The 25,818-nt window shown below is 37.6% G+C and overlaps 2 protein-coding genes across 2 annotated transcripts; one reads left to right on the top strand and one right to left on the bottom strand.

The window, feature by feature from the left end:
* Window positions 1-6,254: 6,254 nt before the first annotated feature.
* LOC133297456 (pentatricopeptide repeat-containing protein At4g28010-like) lies at window positions 6,255-7,223 on the bottom strand. Its single transcript, XM_061496604.1, has one exon. The coding sequence runs from the start codon at window positions 7,221-7,223 to the stop codon at window positions 6,255-6,257; it is 969 nt and encodes a 322-aa protein (XP_061352588.1).
* A 3,305-nt stretch (window positions 7,224-10,528) lies between these two features.
* Window positions 10,529-14,842, top strand: LOC133297458 (RINT1-like protein MAG2L). The gene is made up of 5 exons (XM_061496606.1): window positions 10,529-10,806; window positions 10,892-10,990; window positions 11,684-11,802; window positions 11,906-14,495; window positions 14,597-14,842. The coding sequence occupies exons 1-4, from the start codon at window positions 10,557-10,559 to the stop codon at window positions 13,751-13,753; spliced, it is 2,316 nt and encodes a 771-aa protein (XP_061352590.1). The 5' UTR covers window positions 10,529-10,556; the 3' UTR covers window positions 13,754-14,495; window positions 14,597-14,842.
* The last annotated feature ends 10,976 nt before the right edge of the window (window positions 14,843-25,818 follow it).

Here is a 25,818-nt window from a genome sequence, read left to right as displayed (position 1 = left end):
GAAAGGTACTCCTTTTCTGAGTTGAAGGTTCAGCTTTAGTGTGAGTTGAAGGATGAGTTCCTTGGTTTGGGGTGAGGAAGCCTTTGTTGGTCATTTTTGAGCTTCAAGGAACCACCTTTGAGTGTAAAGGTCCAACCTTGGAATGCATTTTCGTGGGTCTTTGAAGTCAGAACCTTGGAGGTGTGTTGGAGGCTCCAAGTCAGTGCCATTTTCGGAGTTGTGAGCCTTAGAGGTATACCATGATCACCTCTTTGTGTTTTTGACGTTTTAAGCTTGTTTAATCGGTTAAAAATAGAAACTTTAACCATTTGAATAAAGGAATGTGTTTCTGAGTTCATAACTTGATGGTAAATATCTGTTTAGGGAGTCATTGGACTCCCAATCGCATTTGGACCCTTTAAAATGGGATTATGCAGACCTCTGTTCGTATTTCTACATTCTGGTGAAGAAGTATTCGAATACTTTTCGTGTGGTATTCGAATACTTGTTCACTGGTAGTCGAATACTCCTTGCAGGAGTATTGGGATACTTCTCTGGAAAGAAAAGTATTCGGATACCTTTGAAGAAGTATTCGAATACTGGAAAGTATTCGAATACAGTAAGGTTTCGTATTCGGATACTGTGGTATTCGAATACTGGGGGGAAAATTATTCGGATACTTTGTAGTAATCGAATACTTAAGTGAAAGTAATCGAATACTTTCTGGAGACAGGGAGTGTTCGAATACTCATCGAGGAGTATTCGGATACCTCCTGAAGAAACAAAATGAAATGAGTTAAAATGAGTAAGAAAGCCTTAATCACTCAATGTAATCTTGTGCAATGATTATTGATGATTATTTATGGTATGAAAAGATTGTGACTATGTTGTTTGTGGGCCTTGTGCTTGTGTGGACTCTTGGCTTGGATAATTAGCTTGCAAGGTAAGCTTTTGTGTCCTCGGTTTAGCCATTGTTGGTTCCACCATGTCATATGGGGGGATGGTTATATGCATGATGTGTTTTCATACTTTGATATTTGAAATGCTATTGAGCTGTTTATGCGAGTGCCTTTATGATATGCATGTGGTGTTCCACCTATACGGTAAGCCTGAGTATGTGGGGACATACAAGATGGTGAGGTTGTGGGTGAGGTGCAAGCGGTGTTTCTTGTACTATAATTGTGGGTAATAGACGTATTCCTGCATTTCTCTGGCCAGTAGAATAGTTATAACACACATGGCATGAATATCTGTTGCACTGCATAGTTTTGGAACTGATATGGAATTACTTCTTTTGAACTTATATTGCACATGTAAGTGAGCTTGGGGTGGAAGATCATTGAGGACCCCTTGTCTTACTGAGATTTCTTGTTTAGAGATCTCACCCTACGTTTGGGGACACTTATTTCAGGTTCAGGTAACCAGGGGGTTGATACCTCTAGTGGCAGGAGGCCAGACCTTAGTTAATACCTGTTTATGCTGCTTATGCTGATTTGTTGTTTATGCTTGAATGCTGGATTATGCTTATTTCTTCATGCTTTTAGCTTCAGTTTATGGATTACCTTGTTGAGACTCTGTTGTTATGTTGCCTTATTTGGTGAGCATGGGGATTGTCCATGCCACATTGATTGACTATGTCTTATTTTAGTTTCATGATGTATTAATGTATCAGGATATTGTCTGGACTACGCGTTGTAGATCCGTGACTTAGATATTCACTTAATTATGTATGAGGTATTTCAGTTAGCTGTCTTTTTCAATTTACATACATGCAATGTTTTTATGAAAATGTTTAAGTAATCAACTTGGGTAAGTATAATGACGTCATAATTGAAAAGAAAAAGATATTCCGCATTCATTTAATTAAGCATGGCTTAATACGATGACATGTTAACAAACCGGGTATACACAAGGTGTTACAATGACCATGATGAGGGTCATGTTGGAGAAGATGAGGGTTGGCCGCAATGAGGGCCAGTTCGCTCCGCCACCTCCATTTCCACCTAGTCACCATGATGGGAACGGAGGTGGAGGAACGCATATTCCTGACCCTGATGGTTTGAGCCACATGGAGGGTGTGAGTCACCTCACAAGATTGATGCAGCCTTACCTTGAGCCCATAGAGGATCGAGAGACCATAGATCGCCGACTGAATGCTTTCCGAAAGCATAAGCCACCCTCCTTTGATGGATCCCATGACCCAATTGTTGCTGCGAGATGGCATCAAGCCATGGACAAGATATTCAGGGTGATGCAGAGTACGGACCCTCAGAAGTTGATGTTTGTTACTTATATGTTGGAGGGAAATGCTCACGAGTGGTGGATGAACACCTCTCAGGTCTATGAGATGTAGGGTCATATTATCACAAGGCCATTCTTTGAGGAGTTGTTCCTTAGTAGGTACTTCTTTGAGGATCTTTTCGCGAAGCATTTCATTCGACCGAGCGTGTCTCTATGGGGAGTGTAACATCCCGAGCGCTGACGAGGGCGAGGAGTGATCGCCGGTGCAAAGAGACACGGACAAGGAGCGACTCCTGACAAGCTTCCAGCGAGGGGTTACATGCATGAATAAATCGAATCGACACCCGAAAGAGAGAGATTCCAAAGGTTGTGCAGGTATAAGACTGCACAGTTTGGGATAGCTTATAAGAATTAATTGGTACTACCTATACAAACAAGATGCATCTGCTTTTCGGTAGCCTGGATCGGAAGAACTCCACAGTTAAGCGTGCTTGACTTGGAGCAATTCTGGGATGGGTGACCTCCTGAGAAGTTTTCCCGGGAAGTGTGCGAGTGAGGAAAAGCATACTAAAAAGTCTCGTGTTAGTATGTGGGGATAGTCGTTAATTCTTGAAGTGGCCGGGCGTTACAGGGAGCACCGGTCATTTTTGCTAAGAAGAAAGATGAGACAATATGATTGTACACCGATTACAGACAGCTGAACAAGGTGACAATCAAGAACAAGTATCCTCTCCCTTGTATTAATGATCTTTTGGATCAACATAGGGGTGCTTGCGTGTATTCCAAGATTGATCTTCGGTCTGAATATCATGAGATCCGGGTTAAGCCGAAGGATGTCCCCAAGACCGCATTTCGTTCGAGATACGGTCATTATGAGTATTTGGTGATCCCGTTTGGACTCACCAATGCACCGACGATATTCATGGATTACATGAATCATATCTTTCAGCCGTACTTGGATCGATTGGTGATCGTCTTCATCGACGATATCTTGATTTACTTCAAGAGTGAGGAGGAGAAAGTAGAGCACTTGAGGATTGGGTTACAGGTGCTTAAGGAGAAAAAGCTTTATGTTAAGCCTTCTAAGTGTGAGTTTTGGCTCAAGTCGGTGAAATTCCTTGGGCATGTGATTTCTGCAGAAGGAGTTACAGTAGATCCAAACAAGATTGAGGCAGTGTTGGATTGGGAGAGACCCAAAATAGTTACGGAAGTAAGGAGTTTCTTGGGTTTGGCAGGTTACTATAGGAGGTTCATTGAGGGATTCTCCAATATGATATTGCCACTGACTCGCCTTACCCGGAAAGAGACTCCAGTTGTGTGGACTCACGAGTGTGAGGAATGTTTTCAGGAGTTGAAGGAGAGATTGACCACTGCTCCAGTGTTGATCCTTCCTGATCCTGCTGAACAGATTGAGTTGTATTGTGACGCCTCAAAGAAGGGGTTGGGTTGTGTGCTAATGCAGACTGGAAGAGTTGTTGCTTATGCTTCGAGGCAGTTGAAGCCTCATGAGGAGAACTACCCGACTCATGAGTTGGAGTTGGCTGCTATTGTTTTTGCCTTTAAGATTTGGAGGTATTACCTTTATGACATGAAGTTTGCAGTGTTCAGTGACCACAAGAGTTTAAAGTACCTTTTTGACCAGAAGGAGCTGAACATAAGACAAAGAAGATGGATGGAATTTCTGAAGGACTACGACTTTGAGTTGAAGTACCATCCTGGCAAGGCCAATGTGGGAGCTAATGCTTTGAGTCAGAAATTCGTAAGTTTATCCAGTTTGATGATGGGTGACTTTGATGTAATTGAGAAGTTCCGAGACTTGACGGTGACCTCTTTGTTTGGGGGTGCACTTCTTGATATGGAAACTGTGAGAGGTCTTATGTGGCATGGACAATCCCATGCTCACCAAATAAGGAAAACAAGCCCCACAGCAGTCTCGCAATAACATTATGAAGTTAAAAGCATAAAAGGCAATAGTCAATATCCTGCATTTAACAGAAGCAGCATAACAACATATAATCAGCTAAGCTCCGGCCTCCTGCCGCTAGAGGTCTCAACCCCCGCACTACCTGAATTTGAAATATGTGCCCCAAACGTGAGGTGAGATCTCTAAAAAGAAATTTCAGTAAGACAAGGGGTCCTTAAGGATCTTCCACCCCAAGCTCACTTACATGTGCTATATAAGTTCAAAAGCAGTTCCACAATATAAGTTCCAAAATAGTGCAATGCAGCAGATAATCATGTCATGTGTGTTATAACAATTCTATTGATCAGAGAAGTGTAGGAATACGTCTATTACCCACACAGTACCAGCCCATGCTGTACCCGTCCCCAGTACCACCCCATGGCTTCCTGGCTAGGCGAAACACCACATACATATCATAAGCATTTTGCACATAACAGCTCCATAACATTTCAATAAAACAGTACATGAAAACACATCATGCATATAAACCATCCTCCTATAGGACATGGTGGAACATACAATGGCTAAACCGAGGACACGAAAGCTTACCTGGCAAGCTAAATATCCAATGCCAAGAGTCGACACTAGCTCAAAGTCCAAACACAGCAGAATCACAATCTGGTTTGGACCAGCAATCATATCAATAACTATAGCTCACAAGCATATACATAAAGACAACGTTTTTCCTTTACGTTCCAAGTCTTAAGGCTTCTCACAAAGCCACAAGCCCTTAATCACTTGATTCTGACTTAGTTCAATTATTATAGAAGTCCCACTTCATCAATCTAGGGTCCACAAACCCATAAAAATATTCTGTATGAACAGTGCAGCTACTGTTCTACGAAAACCCAGAATATCCGGATATTCGTCGAGGACATATCCGGATATTCGTCGAGGACATATCCGGATATCTGTCTGGCAATAGCCGAATATTAATATCCGGATATTCAGAACCCCATATCCAGATATCAATATCCGGATATTTCTAACTCAATATTCGGATATTTCGCGACAGAACTCAGATTCTGCATTCTCGCGAGATATCAATCCAAAGGTGGTTCGTTTCATGGTTCCAGAGGCTTAAACATGCAATTCTTGGTGTGTTTAACCTTACCCAACCTTAAGTTATTAACTTTAATTCATTACTTGCATCAAGGTTCCACTTTTAACCATTAAAACTCATGATCAAGGTGGGTGACACTTACCCAAGCTCAAAATAGAGCAAGAAGGTGCTCTTGGAGCTCACCAACAGCTCCTCGAGTCTGACTTCACAAGGTGCACGAAAATGGCACACAAAGATGGGTCCTTTCTTCACAAAGGTAGCTTCTTGAAGATCCACAAGCCAAGAAGATGACCCTCACAACCCAAACTCAAAACTTAGCCCACCAAACCCTACAAACCAGAAGTCACACTCAACAACAAGGCTTCTCAACCTCCTCACAATCAACTACAAGGTGTTTACAAGGTTTAGTGTGAAGGAATAAAAGGGAAAAGATGAGTTCTTGGCTCTCAAAGGTGCATGGAGCTCAAGTTCATGAAGGGAGGAAGATGGCTGAAGGTGGACAACTCTCACAAGCCTCACGTAGCAGCCAAAAATATGGCCTAGGGTTTTGTGCCCTTAGCTTTTAAAGTTTCATCAATTTAATCCCACATTATTAGCACTAATAGCTACACTTATAATTTTAATCTCAAACTTTAGAATTTGAACCTACTCATTTTTTTTAAGATTTATCATATTTTTATTTTATTTTTGCAGCACCTTTTCGGTACGCATTTTTCCATAGCCAGTATCAGTTCCGGCACCAGTTCTCATTATTTTGACTTGAAACTCGTTTAACAAGTCCTATATATTATTCTAGTGACATATACACACTTTTCATAATTTTCTGGGATACTTCATCGGTACGCAATTATACCGAGTAGCGGAACCGATATCTGCACTTTTTGTCAGAAAATCGACTTTCAGCATTATTACTCACTTACCATAATTATTTAAGCCTCATAATAATTATTAGGATCAATTATGAAATTATTTCCTAATTTCACATAATTAATTAATTAACTTCCTTAATTAACGGTGTGGGTTCTTACACATTGCCTCATCAATTTTTCCAACTCCACATAGTCCTTTCAATAATGTGTTGTGGGTAACAACATCAGGTTTCTTCCCCTTCTTTGCCATAATTTCGAGAATCCTGTGAGCATCATCCACCCGACCTTCCTTACAAAGTCCATTTATGATGACATTATATGTTAAAGTATTCGGTTCTTCCCCTTTTTGTATCATTAAATCCAACACTTTGAGTGCATCAGACGCCCTCCGATTTTTGCAAAGTCCATCAGCTACAACTGTATAAGCAACAACATCAGGACGAACTCCACTAGCCGTCATATCATTCAACATTTTGGAAGCTTTTTGCCACTTCTCATTCTTGCAAAGAGCATTCATCAAACAGCTATAAGTAACCACATTCGGAGCAACTTTCTTTTTCAACATCTTATTAAAGAGTTCTTTACCCCTCTCAATATCACCTTTGTTACAAAAGCCATTAATGAGAGCACTATACACAAACACATATGCATCCAAACCCTTCTTCCCTATCTCCTCCAACAAATCCAACCCTTCATCAACTGCCCCATTCTTACAAAAACCATCAATCAAAGCACCAAATGTCACCAAATTCTGCCTGCAATCCCCAACCTTCATCGCCTCAAACAAATCCCTCGCTTCTTCCAATCGCTTTGCTTTACATAATCCATTTATAAGTGTAGTATAACTACAACTATCAGGATACACACAATTCCTCCCCATTTCACGAAACAAACACATGGCCTTGTCACAATCACCAATTCGACAAAAACCCTTCAACACAAGATTCACATTATAAACATTAACCCCAAAACCACGCTTTATCATCAACCCCAGGACCCCAAATGCAAACTTTGGCTTCTGGGTGTTGACAAAACTTTCAACCAAGCACTCAACGAAGTAAACCTGGGAAAAACACACGCATGTGCCATCTCTCACACGCACCACCATTGCAGTAAACCACCATTACATATGCATACCCCCAACATCTATAAATTCCATGAATAATATATATACATTTTTTGTCTTGCTAGCTCTTCTTGTCTGGTTTTATAATATATATAATGCATGCATAATAATGTTCACATTCAAGATCAAGTAGGGCCAGTGGATTGCTGCAATGGTAGTTTGAAAGGTTTGTGGTTGGTGGTTTGAAAGGTTTGCTGCAATGGTGGTTTTTTAGTGTTAAGGACCAAATAGGGCCTCGATAAATTTGTCAGGGACCAAATAGGACCTTCAGCTTTCCAAAACTCCAACAAGACATAAGACATGTTCAAAACGACGTCATATTACTTCTACGCTGGCATACTTAACGGTGACTCAGCAAAGTAACAGCCCACATGTGCTCCGTTAGTTGGGCCGTCAGATGCCAACTAACGGAAGGACGAACGTGGCCATTTTTTCAAATATTAGGGACTAAAATGAGCCTTTTTTATTGTTTGGGACTAAAATGTGCCTTGTGAAAATTTCCAGGGACGAAAAAGGGTATTTACTCTTATATTTATGTTATGAAATTTTAATATTTGATTGGTTATATTACTTATTATGGGCTGTTATATGTATCAAATATAAATTATATTATATATTAAAATATTATTTAATATCAAAACATGTTTTAACATGTTTGAATATGATATTTTTAAGAATTAATTGGCATGTTGTGTCGTGTCCCATGTACCGAGTGAGTGTCGGTACAACATAGCATATAGGCTAGGCCCGGAGGTTTGGAGACCAGTTCTTTTAAAATAAGCTTGTGACCTAATTTCTAAAGAGGTCTTTTATGAATTCAAACTGATATTATTTTTAAAACAAAGCAAGTCAAGCTGCCAATAATAGATATAGGCTCTGATAAGCCGCCTGATTTATTTACACCCTAAGATTCACGCTTAAAAATCAATTTTATTCACTTAAGAAGTAAAGAATCTTCACTAATCAGAAACTCAATTTTACCAATCGCAAAATTGATTTTGAGATGATTTTCTAACTCAAATGTGATTCTAGTCATAAACGAGTAAAGAAAAATAAGGAAGCCGGTGACAATAAGGGTGTGCATGACAACCTTCACAGAATCAATTTTTTTTAATTTTTGTTTCCGGAACAGAAATGGATAGAAAACTTGTTTGGTAAAATTGGTTTATTTTTTTGTTCCTGGGATGAACCGATTTAACTTTTGTGTTGGGGAACAAAAAAAAGAATCAGAAAATTTTTGCTTTTTTGTTCCCGGGCATAAAATGAGAAACACTTATCTCTCTCAATCACTCTCCACCTCTACCATCATCGCCACCACCACCATCATCCTGATACGACCATCGCCACTAGGGGTGAAAGTGGGTTGGGCTGGGCCAAGTTTTGCCCCGAAAAGCCCAAGCCTATGTCAAAAAATTTTAATTTGGCCTGGCCCAAGCCTAGTATGAGTCTAATTGTTAGCCTGGTTTGGCCCGTTTATAAAAAAACAAATGGCCTGGCTTCGCCCGTTAGCCTGTTAATTTTTAACTTCCAAGCAGAACCATGAATCAACTTTACAAAGTACTCAAATTCAGTTGCTACACCAAAAATCATAATTTCAACGTCCAAACAGAATCATGAATCATAACAAAACTCATACAATATGCACTTAAGTCATTTTCGAAAGCAAAATGCTCAAACTAAATAACATATATTTCATCAGATCCAATAAACAAATCCATACTATGTAAATTAAAATAACTACATGAATCCAACAAACAAATCATGATGCTTGTAGTAAGTATAACTCTTCCAAAAATCTTTTAATATATTCATATATACAATCTAATATGTTGAGATATTGGTTCCTCCTATATAAGAAATAAAATAAGATTTCTATTAAAATATAATCGAATATAATTAAGTTATAAAAAATTGCAATTGATTAAATTTATATCTTTTGTTTTTTCTTCAAGACATACTTACTCTATTTTATTTTATTTAAAATAAATAGTACAATATAGGCTGGCCTGTGGGTTTATAGGCCCGACCTTTTGAAAGTGGGCCTACGACCTTTTTATTAAACAGGATTTTTAAGGTCCAAGCCCGGCCTATTATACAAAATATACTAGGTTAGATCTGGCCTGATGTAGGCCGAGCCGTAGGCCCCTGTAGGTCGCCCGGCCCAGTTTCATCCCTAATCGCCACCATCGTAGCCGCCGCCGTCGTATCACTAGTGCCATCGTCACCACCCCATACCACCACGATGCTACTGCCACCATCACCTCCACCCATCACTACCACCGCCGTCGCCGCCACCACTACTATCACTGTCACCACCACCACTACTACCATTATCGCAACCACTACTGTCACCGCCACCACCACCATTGCCACCACTACCTCCACCACGACGCCACCGCTACAATCACCACCATAGTCACCAACTACCACTATCGTCACCACCGCCGCTGCCACCAACCATCACCACCATCGTCATAATCACTACCGGCACCACCACCTCCATCTCCACCATTACACCACCCCCGCCACTACCATCACCACGCCATCGCCACTACTACCACCACTGCCGCCATCACCACCACCACACCACTACTGTCACCTACCACCACTTCCGCAACCACTGCCACCACCACCATGATGCCATCACAACCACCACCACCATGCCACTGCTACCATTGCCGCCGTCACCAACCACCATCCCCACCATCATTGTCGTAGCCACTGCAGTAACATCCACCACAACCATCCCCACCACTATCGCCGCCACCATTACCACCGTCATCGTCGTAGCCACTGCCGTCACAACCACCACGTCACTGCCACCACCACTACCATGTCGCTGCCGCCACCACCACCACCACAACCACACCATATGAAAAGGAAAGTGATGATCTGAAATTTTTTTATATTTAATAAAAATTGTTTTTTATTATATTATTTGTTGTGTTATCGAACACAATTTTCATTCTCGGAATAAAAATAGAACATGTTATCAAACATATTTTTTTTCTCAGAAACTGTTCTAAGATATAGAAATAGAAAAGAATTGTTATTTCCAAAAAAAAAAGAAAGAAAGAAAAGAATTGTTTTTTTTTCAGAAATAATGTCAAGGAATAGAATGGTTGTTATGCACACCCTAAATAAATCATTAATTATTATAAAATTAAAATATTTTGTTAAATTAAATAAAGTTAAATTGTGAAAACAAAAAAAGAAAAGAAAAAGCAAAGCTTGATACCCGAGCACTCAACGCAACAGAGAGCAGCACAGCAGTTACTACCAATGGAGAATCGTGAAACTCCTCGTTTGGCGAACATGAGCGACCTCACAGCACAGCACATAGGGTTTCTGGATCAACACTTGGGAACCAAACGAGACCTGTTCCACCAATCAACACGTGTTCTTTACTCCTCCCTGACACAACAATGCTCTCAACTGGAGTCTCATATACAGAACCTCCTCACTAAACGCGCCGTTTCGTGGATCTCTCGCTCCTTCAAAGCCAAATCTTCCCTCCAACAACTCACTTTCAACCTTCAAAATCTCAGCCTCCGCACTTCTCCACGTCCGTATAATCCCCGTTCCGTATATATTTTTATTTATTTATTTGTTTGTTTTTGTTGATTACTTAGTATTATTTTTTTCTTTAGATGGGATTGGTTCGAAGAGGTTTCAGCGGGTTTTGAATGAGGAGCTTCCTCGATTGGCCAAGGAATTGAACCGAATTGAGTCTGTTCGGAGTTATCTTCGTGAGTTATTATTCTCCTTTTTATTATTATTATTATTATTATTATTGTTGTTGTTGTTGTTGTTGTTTTTATTATTTTAAGAGTGATTTCATGGTTCACCCACTCCTAGAAATGTAGGAATGCAATTGCCACAAATGCAAGAATAGTTTGATTGAATGGCATTTTAGTCAGTTCATTGTGGTAATGAATGAGCATTTCGTGTTTTCATTGAACAGCTGTTAGTGACACTCCCCCTTCCTGAAATCATACCTCTACCGTGACATTAGTGAAGAGAAGAGAGAATAAAGTGAATATTATGGAATTGGTATTGATTTTATATGTTTTGATGTGATACAAGCTAGTAAGCATTCATCCCTATTTATATTCATAGGGATGTGATCATGTTATTTAATCATAATCACTCATTGATGATGAGATAAGAGAGAGAAGTTCAGGAAACTCGGGAACCTTGTGCACCAGGGTTTGCTTTTATGCCCAACTAGTTTAGGATGAAGGTGATGTTCATGTTGATTATTATTGTACATTCTACATCTTCTCCTGTATTAGGCCATGCTTGGTAGTTGCGGTCCACTGTGTGTGTCAAAAATAGAATTGATTGGGTGCTACTATTTTCTTAAGCTGAATGATTGATGCCTCTGATCAAGCGTTTCTTGACCAAGCAAGCTGTAAAGTTTACCTTGCATTTCGTCACAGAGGCTGCTGTACAGTTGGAAGCTCTGGTTGGGGATCTTGAAGATGCTGCTCTCTTTGTTATGGCTTGCCACACAGGGAATATGTTTTCAGTGAAGCTCTCGATTTCATCTATCTCTGCAGTAAATATTGTTCCCATTTTAGTTAGTTGGTAAATGTCTGTTGGAATTTTACATTAATTACTGGACATGGATTGTTATGAATGAATGTACTTCTGTGCTGCAGGATACTGCTAGAAAGCATGACAAGTTACTTCAAGCCATAAAATACATGAATGATATTGAAGAATTATTGATCACTGCTGTGAAATTCCATCCTCAGTGGCATTGTCTTCTGAGGTCTGTTGACATTAGAGTAGATAAAATCGTGGCTGCTCTCAGGCCACAAGTTTTTGCAGATCATCGCGCTCTTCTTGCCTCTCTTGGGTGGCCCCCAAAACTGATTCCGTCAAAAAATGAAAGTGAACAAACCACAGGGCTTCCTAATCCTTTAGTTCTAATGCAAGAAGATAAAAGAAGAAATTACTCTCAAAGTTTTATAGCTCTTTGTGCTTTGCAACATCTTCAAAATAGGAGGGAAGAAAGACAGCTTAATAATCTTATGAAAAGAGAGAAGCAGAATATACAGCTTTGGGCCATTGATGAACTAGTGTCTCCAATTGCATCAAGGATGGAGTACCATTTTGCCAAATGGACTGAGCAGCCAGAATATATTTTTGCTCTGGCGTATAAGGTTACCAAAGATTTTATTACAGGAGTAGATGATGTCTTGCAGCCTCTTATTGACAAGGCAAGGCTTATCAGTTTTAGTGCCAAGGAGGCATGGGTCTCTGCAATGGTCCGAATGCTTTCAGGCTTTCTAGGGAAAAAAGTTTTCTCCTTTCTTGCTGAAAGATACAAAGTAAAGCATTTGAAACCTGAAACATTATCTTCATGGCTTCACCTCATAGACCTTATCATTGCTTTTGACAAAAGGATGCAATCTCTTGTCAATCTGGATACTTGCTTTTTGGCAGAGTCCGAAAGTTTTGAAGGGCTCTCAAGTGGCATGTCAGTGCTATCAATATTTTGTGATAGGCATGATTGGTTGAAGATCTGGGCAAAAATAGAATTTAAAAATGCCTGGAAGAAACTTAGTGCAGAACTAAAAGAGGAAAAAGCATGGGTATTTTCTAACAAAGGTAAATCTGGGGTTGACACTGATCAGGAATATCTGCTATCTACTATAGAAGATCACAAAGCTCCACCTATTGCAGAATCGTTCCTTAAAATTATCTGGGAAATGATTGAACACTGCCAAACTATGCCATCCATTTTATCACGTGCACAATTTATTAGATCTACGACAGGAAGATTCCTCTGGTATTTCTTTAAGATATTACTTTTGCAGTTCAAGGGAACTGAATTGTGTCCTGATAATTCTGATGATGTTGCCATAGTTAGAGCGTGTAGGCTAATAAATGCTGCCAGATATATTTGGGTTAAACTGCAAGAATGGAGCGACACTGTGGATTTTTTGGAGATGAAAATTGCTGAAAATGATTCTGGCAAGTGCATCCCAGATGATATAATGGATAAGGGCTGCTTTTATGATGAAGAAATAAGAAGCTTGTCTGAAATGGAAACCAACTGGCTTATGGATATTATTGTTGTTGTTCTTCGACAATTTGAAATGCTTTCTTGGGAATATGTTCAAAACAAAGATAATTTTGAGGAAGACCAAGATGATACAAATCTAGTTATTGTAGAAGAGGCTGTTGATTTAGTAGTCTCCATTGATTTTGTTGAAGCTTTAGATATTTTAAAAAGTAGGCTTAATATTGTCAAGATAAATCTCAATACCAAGGATTTCTTGGATTTGTGGAGAAGTATTGCTGAAGGATTAGATCACTACATTTCGGGCAGCATGGTCAGAAGTGAGATTCGGTTCTCTAAGATGGGCATCAATCAATTTGAAGCTGATATGCAAGCATTAATATTTATTTTCCAGCCTTATTGTGCTCGCCCACAAGCATTTTTCCCTTGTATTAATGAGATTCTTAAGCTCTTAAAACTGAAAAAACAAGAGGTATAGCTAATGCAAGTATTTCTGTCAAACGATGAAAATGGATCAAAATGGTTGCATCTTTATGGAATTTCTCATCTATCAGTCAGTCAAGTTTTTGAAGTTCTTAGATACAGATATTGGGCCACTTGATTTATACAATAAAGTGGTAATTGCCCTTGGGCAAGGAAAAGAACTTCCTCTGTTTGTGGTTTACAGTATCCATAAATTATTGGGAAAGTGTCACTGATGACTGATCCAAATATTCTGTGTGTAATTGAATAAGCACTAGACTTTTCCTTTGGGGACGGGTGATTAATTGGGGTGTGGGAAGAAGTTGTTGAGAATTGTGACGCAGGAGGGACAATTTTTATTCTGCAGTGAGCTTTCCCTCTCCTTCACTTTCTCTTGCTTTGCCCAAGAGCCGTGAGATCTTCCCAAAACATGTAAGGTTATTTACAAACATTCCAGAACCCAGCAATATTATTACAAAAATCATCTTATTTCCTATCCCCCATCAAGCAAACAGTGCTCTGAAATCACTAAATGCGCTGTCCATGGACTTCTCATTTCTTCTTAGCTAAATAAAGCTTTTGACAAAGCATGTATTTGTTTTAGCTTTTCAACACCCCCAAACTGTCATTTGCTTGAAGAAAAAAATTTGTTGCTGAGAAAAAGTGTATTGAACGGTGTGCTGCATTGGCAAAAAGTGTAAACCAAACGTGCTGAAACTCAACTACAAGCTGCAAAATCTGAGCTCTTGGTTTTAAACGTCAGTGAATTATATTTGTTTCCTTTTCTTTTGTATTTTGTTTGAAGCATTTTTAATGATTTCTGACTTCTTGTTTTGATTTTTTATTTTGGAAATTGTAGATGGGGGTGTTGAATGAAGAACTTCCTGATTGACCAAGTTGAGCCTATTTGAAGATATGTTGGTGAGTTAGGAGATTTCCAGTTTGAGGCATTGTTTCAAACAATTCTATGCTCCATTTTATATGTAATTAGTGCTAGAATATTAGCTCTTGGTCAAGTATAATTATGTTGATTATCTACCGATTAGGCTATAAGTTAGCCTCTGATTATTGGGCTGTAAGTTAGCTTCTAACTGGCTCCAAAGTTGCCCCTTAATTACTACATGGACTGATTGTAATCAAACTATAAATAAGATATCAAGCATGCAGTCCAGGCACAGTATGGTTCTTGTGTAGCTTGCTAATAAAGAATTAATGATATGTACAGAATGCAATTGTAGCCACTATGCAATCACCCTCTAATTCTAAATCACACAAAATTTGGTTTAGTAGCCTTTTACTCAATTTTGTTATTATCATAAATAATATTATATATATTCATTAATGTTGTCCTCTTTAAAATAACAAACTGCAGAGTTAATGTTCTAAATCCAAAACCGCAGTTATGGTAATCCGGCCACAATGACTTGTCATTCTAGCCATCAACACTGCAAGTTATCTTTTTGCATCTAGTTTTCCTCTCAATTTTAGAAGAGGAATTATCCCTTATGCCTGGAGAGGGTGACTAGGTATATCAACTGAAGTTAAGAGAGGATTCTTTTTGGCTAGACCATTTTCTCTTCTCAGTATAAACTTTGAATTTGAACGCATACTCTATCGATAAAACCCACGAGGATTTGTCACATATTAAGAAAATCTGTAAGGATCTTTTTAACTCTTATTTGTATTCTGCTGCACTCTTTTTTTGTTTATCTAAAACCACAAAATAATCTGCATTTTTATTTATTTATTTGAGTTACTCCAGAAGAGAGCAAAGCTGAAGTGGTAGTAAAGATACTCTTTGGTGACTGAAAGGTCACGGGTTCAAATTCAGGGAACAACCTTTGTGTAAATATGCAAGGGTAAGACTGCGTACAAAGATTACTTTGATCCTTACCCTTGCAAGTTGGGGTCTAATGAGGAGTGATTTTTTATTTGAGTTACCCCAGCCGTTTTAAAGGTTTGTATATCAATCCTTGGGTAATTCAATTGTTTTGTTTCCTTTATGAGTTGGATTTAATGTTGACTAATTGTAGTGTAATTATTTTATGCTATTGTTTATTTGTTTGTTGTTATCATTGTTAAATTCCTTTGTTGTAGGGCAATTTGGTAATTAATGATAGAATTGAGTGTGAAAATATGACAGTGGATCAGTGTATTGGCATGTAATTGCAATTCAATAGCACAAACTGGTCTTCATAGGTTTTGATAATGAAATTTCATAAAGAACTTTGATTCTTATTAAAGTGATTGCAACTCTGATCTTTTTAAAAGCATTCACATTATTTTAATAATCTGTTAAATGCAGGTATACGGGGCTTTTTTCTTTTAACCTCTAATGGACTGAATTTTGATATATTAGAACATATCTGAGGAGTAGTTCAGTAATTATTTAATAGACTAATTTTGCAATTCATTTATCTTGTAAAATTAACAATTGTATTCTGTAAGCTTATGTTTATTTTAAAGATGTCATAATATTGCTTTGATAGAGGGTTGAACCCTAAATCAGAGAGAAAAAATGACCAAAAGGAATAGAGCAATTTTTTTTTTTTTTTTTTTGAATGAATCTTCCTTACAACATCTATCTCTTTTATGCTAATGACAACAAAGCAAGTTTTCAACAACTATTGCTACGTTACCCTTTACAATTGCAAAGTCTAATTACAAAGACTAACTATAACCAACCTTACATTCGGTTCCCACTCAATGACAACAACAGTAACTATTTTATACAACAACACAGTAACTAACAACACAATAACTATTTTATATATTGTATTATATCTACAATATGTTCCTAATGAATATCAACAATAAAGTCTTTCACCCAACTAGGGGCTCCACTCTTTCTCTTTGTATCATTACCCCCATCTTGCAAAGCAACCTTGTCCTCAAGGTTCAAGTTAGGATAATGCAATTTAAGGTCATGCTCATTCTCCCAAGTGGCATCCTCTGGTAAGGCATGAGACCACTGAATCAAATATTGGATACTCGAAAAATTCTTACCAGAACCCTTGCGAGCCATAAGGACAGCAGCAGGCTCTTGAACAGGACAATTTCCATGAGTTAGAACCGGTAAGGTGGGAACCAAATTAGGATGATCACCCTTGAATGGTTTCAAGACCGAGACATGAAAAGAGGAATGGATTTTGCTTCCAGGTGGCACCTGCAATTGATAAGCTACTGGACTTAAAATTCTAACAACAGGGAAAAGGCCAAAGTACCTTTTTGACAATTTCTGATTGTGTCTTTTGGCAACCGTGATCTGCCTATAAGGCTGAAGTTTCACAAGGACAAGATCACCCACAGTAAAAGTGATGTCCTTCATATGTTTATCTGCTTGCACCTTCATCCTATTTTGGGCTCCTTGTGGATGATTCTTCAGTTGAGCTAATAACTCATTGCGATGAGTTAAAGTAGAATCCACAGCTTCCACCCTCACCAAGCCGTGATGGTAATAAGGGATCATGGAGGGCAGCCTCCCATATAATGCTTGGAAAGGACTCATGCCAATAGAAGAATGATGGGCTGTATTGTAATGCAACTCAGCCCATCCCAAATAGAATTACCATCTATGATCTTCATCAGAACAAAAAGCACGAAGATATTGTTCTAAATATCTGTTTGTAACTTCCGATTGGCCATCGGATTGAGGGTGATAGGCGGTACTGGTATGCAGCTTCGTGCCACTAAATTTAAACAACAAGGTCAAAAAATGACTAAAGAATACACTGTCTCTATCAGAAACAATAGTTTTAGGATACCCATGGAGCTTCACTACTATATCACAGAACAGGGCAGCCACTCTTGCTGTTGTATATGGATGAGATAATGCACCAAAATGTGCATATTTTGTAAGGCGGTCTACCACAACAAGGATCACAGAAAAGCCACGGGAAATTGGAAGTCCCGTTATAAAGTCCATGCTAATATCTTGAAACACACCATTAGGAATTGGCAAGGGCTGCAACAAGCCAAAAGGAGGAGTGGTGGCTGTTTTCACAAACTGACAGGTAGCACATTCTTTAATGAATTGATTAACATCATTCCTCATTTTTGGCCAATAAAAAGAAGCTGATAACCGAAGAAGAGTACGTGTCACACCAGCATGGCCCCCCAATAAAGTAGCATGAGCTTCAGACAGTAACTCTTGCTTCAATTAAGAATTAGAACTAAGAAGGAAGCGGTGTTTATGGAATAAAATGCCATTCCTCTCAGACACACAGGGATCAGAGCACTCACCTTTCAGCAGTTTCGAATGAGTGAGGAGCAATTCAGGGTCTGTTCTGTTCTCCTGCTTAATCTGATCAACAATCTTGAATGAAATTTCTGACATAAGGGCGAAACAACTACCGATATCCTCTTATGCATCTCTTCGGGACAAAGAATCAGCAACAATATTAGTGATACCAGGTTTGTATTTAATAGAAAAATCATACCCCATAAGCTTGTTGGCATACTTCTGCTGCTCCAAAGTTTGTATAGTTTGAGATAAATGCTCCTTTAAACTTCTGTGGTCAGTTCTAATTATAAATCTAGAACCCAACAGGTAGTGACGCCATTTTTTTACAGCTTTGGTCACAACAAAAAGCTCCCTAACATACGTTGAAGCAGCCTGCATTCGAGGACCCAATTTCTTGCTAAAAAAAGCTATTGGTTTATTTTTTTGTAGCAGTACAGCACCAATCCCAAATGAGGATGCATCTGTCTCAATAATGAAAGGTAAGGAGAAGTCAGGCAAGGATAGAATTGGTGTGGTAGTCATTGCTTTTTTCAATAAAGAAAAAGCCTTTTCAGCCTCAACACCCCACACAAAAGCATCAGTCTTCAAGAGATCAGTAAGAGGAGCTGCCGCACAAGCATATTGTCGGATAAAACGTCGGTAATATCCAGTAAGGCCTATGAACCCCCTCAATTGCTTAATATTCTTGGGTTGAGGCCATTGCAACATTGCCTCTATCTTCTTTGGATCAGCCTTGACTCCTTCACCAGAAACCAAATGCCCCAAATAAGCTATTTCGGACAAAGCAAAACCACACTTGCTAAGCTTCACCATAAAGTGATTCTGTTGTAAACATGCCAATGTTAACCGAAGATGATCCAAATGTTGCAAGAAGGACCCACTGTATATTAAGATGTCTTCAGAAAAAACTATGATGAACCTTCGTAAATAGGGGCGAAACATTTGATTCATAGCCGATTGAAAGGTAGAAGGAGCGTTGGTCAATCCAAATGGCATTACCATGAACTCATAATGGCCTTCATGAGTACGAAAAGCTATTTTTTTGCGTATCTTCTGAAATCAGCCTTATTTGATGGCATCCACTCCTCAAGTCTAACTTGGAAAAAATAACAGCATCCTTCAACTCATCAAGGAGCTCATCAATTGTTGGAATTGGGAAACGATCCTTAATGGTAATAGCATTCAAGACCCGATAATCTATGCACATCCTCCAAGAATTGTCCTGCTTTTTGAATAGCAAAACTGGTGAGGAATATGGGCTATGGCTTGCTTTGATTAAACCCGATTGCAACAACTCAGCTACTTGCCTTTTAATCTCAGTTTTTTGATTATGGCCATACCTGTAAGGCCTCACATTCACGGGTTTAGAGTCTGGAAGTAGGTGAATGGCATGATCACAATCCCTCATTGGAGGTAAGCCTTGTGGTGATTGAAAAACTGATTGATAGTTGACTAGAACACCCCATACCTCTAAAGGAATTATTTCCTTCAAAGCTGTTAAATCGGGTAGCAGTGTTTCAGTTCCCACCAATGTGCATCTTGTCCAGAAAATGATAAACAATTGCCCAATTGTTGTAAGACCACCTCCTTGCTTCCTTTTCAGTTCCCACCAATGTGCATCTTGTCCAGAAAATGATAAACAATTGCCCAATTGTTGTAAGACCACCTTCTTGCTTCCTTGACCACACAGTACCACCCTTTTCCCTTGCCAATTAAACTCCATTGACATTTCACTGTAATCATGAATCACCCTTCCCAAAGAGCTTAGCCACAGTATGCCCAAAATAACTCCCAAACTCCTCAATTCAATGACACACAGATCAACCTTGAAATAACAACCTTGGATATTCACTACCACAACAGGGCATTTTTTCTCACACACCAGAAATTTCCCATTGCCCAGAAAAACTCTCATCTTTGAGATTCGAACCATTGGAAGGCCTAATTGCTCCGCTAATTCTTTTTGCACAAAATTATGAGAAGAACCCGAATCAACTAAAACAGAAACTAACCTACCACCCATTGAAACTGTGAACTGTAAAGCTCTGGGATTATGATCACACTCGAGGGAATGAAGAGCTGCATCATGACATTCCGAAAGCCCTTGTTCAGGTTGCCATACGATGTGCTCCTCTATATCTTCAACATCATTATCAAATTCGCCTACCATCATCAACAACTTAGCCTTACATCGATGCTTAGACGTCCACTTCTCATCACATGTATAACAGAGTCCTGCTTCTCGACGCTTTTGTAAGTATTCATTGGAAATTTTTTTGATAGGGACGTTCGAAGGTAGTGCTGGTAGAAAAGGCTTCACCGGTTGCACTCCCTCAGTTGGTGGATTATGTTCCACAACCGAAATCGATTTAGGAAAATTTTTTCGAGTAGAAGGTTGCAGGGAAGAACGTAACTCAGAGAAGTGAGCTTCATAAGTAATGGCTAATTGCATAGCCTGATGCAGAGTGGTAGGCCCATGCAATTGAATAGCTCGTCAGAATTTCGGGTGTAGGCCAGAAACAAAAAAACACATTAATACTTCATCGGAGAAATCAGTCACCTGGTTAATCAATGCTTCAAAATTCCTAATATACTCAGAGATGGCTCCTTCCTTAGTCAATTTGGACAAGACACCTCGTAGATCAGTGTAGGCGGTGCCCCCAAACCGTTGTTTCACCGCACATTTAAGATCGTCCTATGATTGAATGGTTCCACCGCTAAAAAGCCATTGAAACCACGGACCTTCCATGCCCTCCATCCTCATACCTTCCAACTGCACCTTGAGGGCTTCAGGAATTTGCTGCAAGCCAAAGTACAATTCTACCCGAAAAATCCAACTAGTGGGGTCTTTGCCATCAAAAGAGGGCAAATCCATCTTCACCGACTTCATCACGTTTCTGGAGTCAGAAGGATCAAATCGGAACTGAGTCGAACCGGAAGAATCAGTGTTGCCTTGCGGAGGAACATTCTCCCTCCCTCGATTGTCCGCTCCCACCACCGCAGCATGGATCTGTTGGAGCTGAACGTTGATCTGCGTGAGTTGGTTTTGGTGATCACCAAACCTTTGTTGAATCTCCTCCAAACTACGATCGACCCGGGTTTGAAAGGATCCAAGATCCTCTGCTAGCTCCTGGATGCGCATCTTCAAATGAAAGAAGAAATGGAATGAAAGCACCAATGATAGAGGGTTGAACCCTAAATCAGAGAGAAAAAATGACGAAAAGGAACAGAGCAATTTTCTTTTATTTTTGTTTGAATGAATCTTCCTTACAACATCTGTCTCTTTTATGCTAATGACAGCAAAGCAAGTTTTCAACAACTATTGCCACGTCACCCTTTACAATTGCAAAGACTAATTACAAAGACTAACTATAACCAACCTTACATTCGGTTCCTACTCAATGACAACAACAGTAACTATTTTATACAACAACACAGTAACTATTTTATATATTGTATAATATCTAGGGCTGTGCATGGGTCAGGTCGGGTCAGGTTTTTGTCTGACTCGACCCAACTTAGCTTTTATAGGTCAGGTATTTTGACCCGACCCGCTTTAATTTGATCCAAGTCAGGTCTGACTTGGTTTGGATTTTGTTGAACTAGTTCAGAACCGGGTCGGATCTGACCTGACTTGGTTTCTGAAGTGGGTCTGACTTGGTTTCTGAACTGGGTCAAATCTGACCCAACCCGTTTTTGACTTGGTTTCCTCACAAAATTTCGTCGAAATTTCTACGTTGCAAAAGACGAAAATTTCGTCACAAATTTTTTTTTTCATCGGAATACTTTTTGTCGAAAAGCGAAGAAAATTTTTTTCTAATGAAAATTTTTACAAAAATAAATTTTCTATCGAAATTTAGTTTCCGTCAAAAGTTTTGACGAAAATGATTTCTTCCATCAAATATTTTAAACGAAAAAAGAATTCTGTCAAAAATTTTGACGGAATGTTTTTCGTTCAAAATTTCGATGGGAATGTGTTCTGACGAAAATTGTTTCGAGGAAAATGTTTCATTCGAAACTTTCGACGAAATTTAGATTATCTAAAGAATTTTGACAGAATATTTTTTCCGTCAAAAATTTTATCGAAATATTTTTTGTCAAAAATTTTTACGAAATTTTTTAACAGAAATGTGTTCCGTTGAAAATTTTGATGGAAATATATTTTATCAAAAAACTTGACGAAAATATTTAGTTGAAAATTTTCGATGGAAATTTGTTTCACTAAAAATTTCGATGAAAATTTTTTTTTGTCAAAAATCTTTACGAAATTTTTTTCGTCGAAAACTGTCGCCTAAATTTGAAATCTGTAATGAATTTTGATGAAATTTTTTTTCGTCAAAATTTTTTGATGGAAATTGTTTTGAGGGAAATGTTTCATTCGCAACTTTCGACGAAATTTACATTCTCTAAAGAATTTTGACAAAATATTTTTTCCGTAATATTTTTTATTGAAATATTTTTGTCAAAAAATTTTATGCAAATTTTTTACAGAAATGTGTTCCGTTGAAAATAAGGATTTTTATCAAAAAAATTGACGAAAATATTTAGTCGAAATTTTTTGATAGAAATGTGTTTCGTTAAAAACTTTCGCCGAAATTAGAAATCTGTAAAGAATTTTGATGAAATTTTTTTTTCGTCATAAAATTTCGATGGAAATGTGTTTCGTCGAAATTTTTGATGAATATATTTTTTTGTGAAATATTTTGACGAAATTTAGATTCCGTAAAAAAATTTGAGAGAAAAAATATTCTGTCAACTTCTTTTACAGAAATGTTTTTAGTCACAAATTTTGATGAAAATATTTTTCGTCAAAAATTTTTGTGAATATTTTTTATGGAAATATTTTTTGTAAAAAATTTTGCCGTAATTGTTTTAGGTTAAAACTTTTCTTTTAATCAAATTGTGATTTTTTTTTTCTTTTTTTTTTCACATATGAGTATGGGTCAAGTTTTGGGTCAATGAGTCAATATTAAAACAAGTCAGGTCTAAAACTTACCTAAATAAAAGTGGGTCAGTATTTAAATCAGTTCAAAAATATAAGTATTTATGAGTCAGATCATGATCGGATCAAAGGCAGAGCAAGTGAACCAGTTTTTTTGCACACCCCTAATTATATCTACAATATGTTCCTAATGAATATCAACTATAAAGTCTTTTACCCAACTAGGGGCTCCACTCCTTCTCTTCGTATCATGCTTTTATTATAGCCTTATAGGTCCTTTCAGTTAATCTGTTATGTGATCGGTTGTTTAACAAATAAACTAATATGAGGCCCAGTCATTTATATAATTTGTGTGCATGCATATCCGAGATTGTTTTTATTTTAAGCTTTTAGGTAAAATTTAAAGGAATTTGAGTTTACTGTTTTTAGGGTATGCGGCAAACGATGGTTTAGAGTTAGAGTCTTAGAGCTGTTGATATGGGTAGAAGTCGACAACCTATCCCATCTAGCCTCTTATCTAGCCCAATATTTTTTTGAGTTCTTGAGTCAGTGGGGTTACTTTTTATCCTAATTCAGAAATTCTAAAAGTTATGCAGGTTCATGGTAAGAAATTTATTTTTCTCTTAAAGCAGTAAAAAGTATGATTCATGTGATATTGACCATAACAAAAGGGTAAAATAAATAATATTAGGCTGATTATTATTTATTTATTTTTGCTGAGCACTCGGAGAATACTGAAAATGTTTTCAAATATTTTCCATAGCAAGAGCGTGTCACTGTGTTAGGCTCACCTATAGCTTTCTGCCTCACAGCCCGAATATGGAAGTGAAACAACAAGGGATTGCCACTAGAGATGGCGGCAGTAGAGATTATGATGGCGGCGAAGCTAGACCTTTCCACAGCGACATCGTTTTGCGCAAACCAGACCTGCTTACAATCATGTCGAGCAAAGTTAGAAACTGAAAACGTCCAATGTTGAGGCAAGGAACCTTCTCGAATAAATGAGTTTAACGTGTGTATGTATAGTGTTATTTATTTTAATTAAAATAAAATAAAATAAAATAATTATTTATATAATTTTAATTACAAAAAATTTTAATTTTTTTTCTAGTTTTAATAGTTATTGACAATGTTATTAAAACCGGTTCGGTCATTGATCCGGTCGAGGTACTAGGTCACTGGGTCACTGGTTCAACCGCGTGACCCGGTAATTATATGCAATTTTGTAATTTATATTAAAAAATTATAAACATACTCAAATATATAAAAAAATGATAAAAATAAATCACATATTATTATCCAATAAAAGATCAAACAAAAATATAATGATCGTGATACAGGACTTTAGGTTAAAAAAATGACATCTCTAACTATAAATCAAATCAAATTTTTTTGCATAGAGCATAATTGAGATTATATTAGTGTTGTAGGTACATAACTTATATAAGTCAATAAACAAAAAAATTCAAATATGTCCATTATGATTTTTTTTTGGGACCGGGCCGGGTCACCGATTAACTGACCGGGTCACCAGTTTTCATGAAAATCGGCCGGGTTGGACCGGGTCGCACCGGTTTTGATGCATAACCGGTCCGTTGCTTCAACCGAACCGATTATATGACCGGTTTACTAGTTCCCGGGTCGACCCGGTCGGGTCGGTCCGGGTTTCGTAACCCTGGTTATTGAAGTCTTTATGGGCATAAAAATGTAAATAGGCCTAGGTCAATGTTTTATAGGGTTAGGTCAGCCTATAATATAACTTATACTGGATTAATAGATTAGGTTAAGTTTAAAATATTTTATATAGACTTGGTTTATTTAAATAAAAAAAAAAAAATTTCTTATGTTGTAGGAAAAAATTTCTCTCATGTAGTAGAAACAAAATTATAAGTGAAACCCACAGGTAAAAAGAGAGAGAAAAAATAAAGGTGAGACCCACCTCTCTTTTGTGTGTGTAGAAAATTGACTTCTCTTATATAACATGGGACAAATATAACCCTTAAATAAAATCTTAGTCTAATCCAGCATATTTATATCTCTACCTACAATAATGTGAGTTATTTGTTTATAAAACTTCTATTATTATATTTATTACAAATTCATATAAGTTTAGTTTAAATTGCTCCACCAGCAATTCCTGGTTAGGGTGATATAATATCCCAACTGAGTCGATGATTGATTAAATTTAATAATACTAAATAAAATAACTATTTTGAAATAGAAATTTAGTTAATTTCATATACCAATTATTAACATATCACATAAAATTGAGGGAAAAATGTTTGTCCTTTTAAATGACACAACTTATGTCATTTCACTCTCACAAAGAGGTGGGACCCACACCTTTATATTTTTTTGTCAACTCTCTCTCCTCTTTTATCTATATTTTTATCTCACTTAAAATGACACAACTTTACATCATTTAAAATGATACACATTTTTCCCTAAAATTGATATAAAAAGATTATATAATAGCTAATTTAAAGGTGGGTTAATTTTTATTAAATTTAATAGTATGGTCTATGGGCTGGCTTTGCCTACAGGATTTTGTGGGCTTTTCAGCCTAGGTGAACTTTTCTTTTATGGGCTTTAGCTAAGGTTGAGAGTCCGTTTGACAATTTTTTTAAAGTTAAAATTAACTTTTTAGCAAAAGTTAAAAAAAAGATATTTAAAAATTAAGTTAAAAGTAGTTTGATAATTATATAAATTTTTTAGTTTTAAGTTACTTAAAAGCTGTATATTTTGAAAAATGTTATTCATTTAAAAAAACTGTTACAACTTTAAAAAAGTTCATCCCGAGAGTTTTTGACTTTTTTGTTCATTATAAAAAAACTCTTTTTATCATAAGAATTTTTGTAAAATTTTTTTTGGCCTACCTTCTGATTACTAAGAGAAG

Source organism: Gastrolobium bilobum, unplaced genomic scaffold (genome assembly GCF_033153095.1).
Source record: "Gastrolobium bilobum isolate Gb01-03AN ecotype WA unplaced genomic scaffold, APGP_CSIRO_Gbil_v1 utg2867, whole genome shotgun sequence".
In the NCBI taxonomy this organism is placed as follows: Eukaryota; Viridiplantae; Streptophyta; class Magnoliopsida; order Fabales; family Fabaceae; genus Gastrolobium; species Gastrolobium bilobum.
Note: the sequence above shows the minus strand (reverse complement) of the source record. Positions and strands in the feature narration are given on the sequence as shown.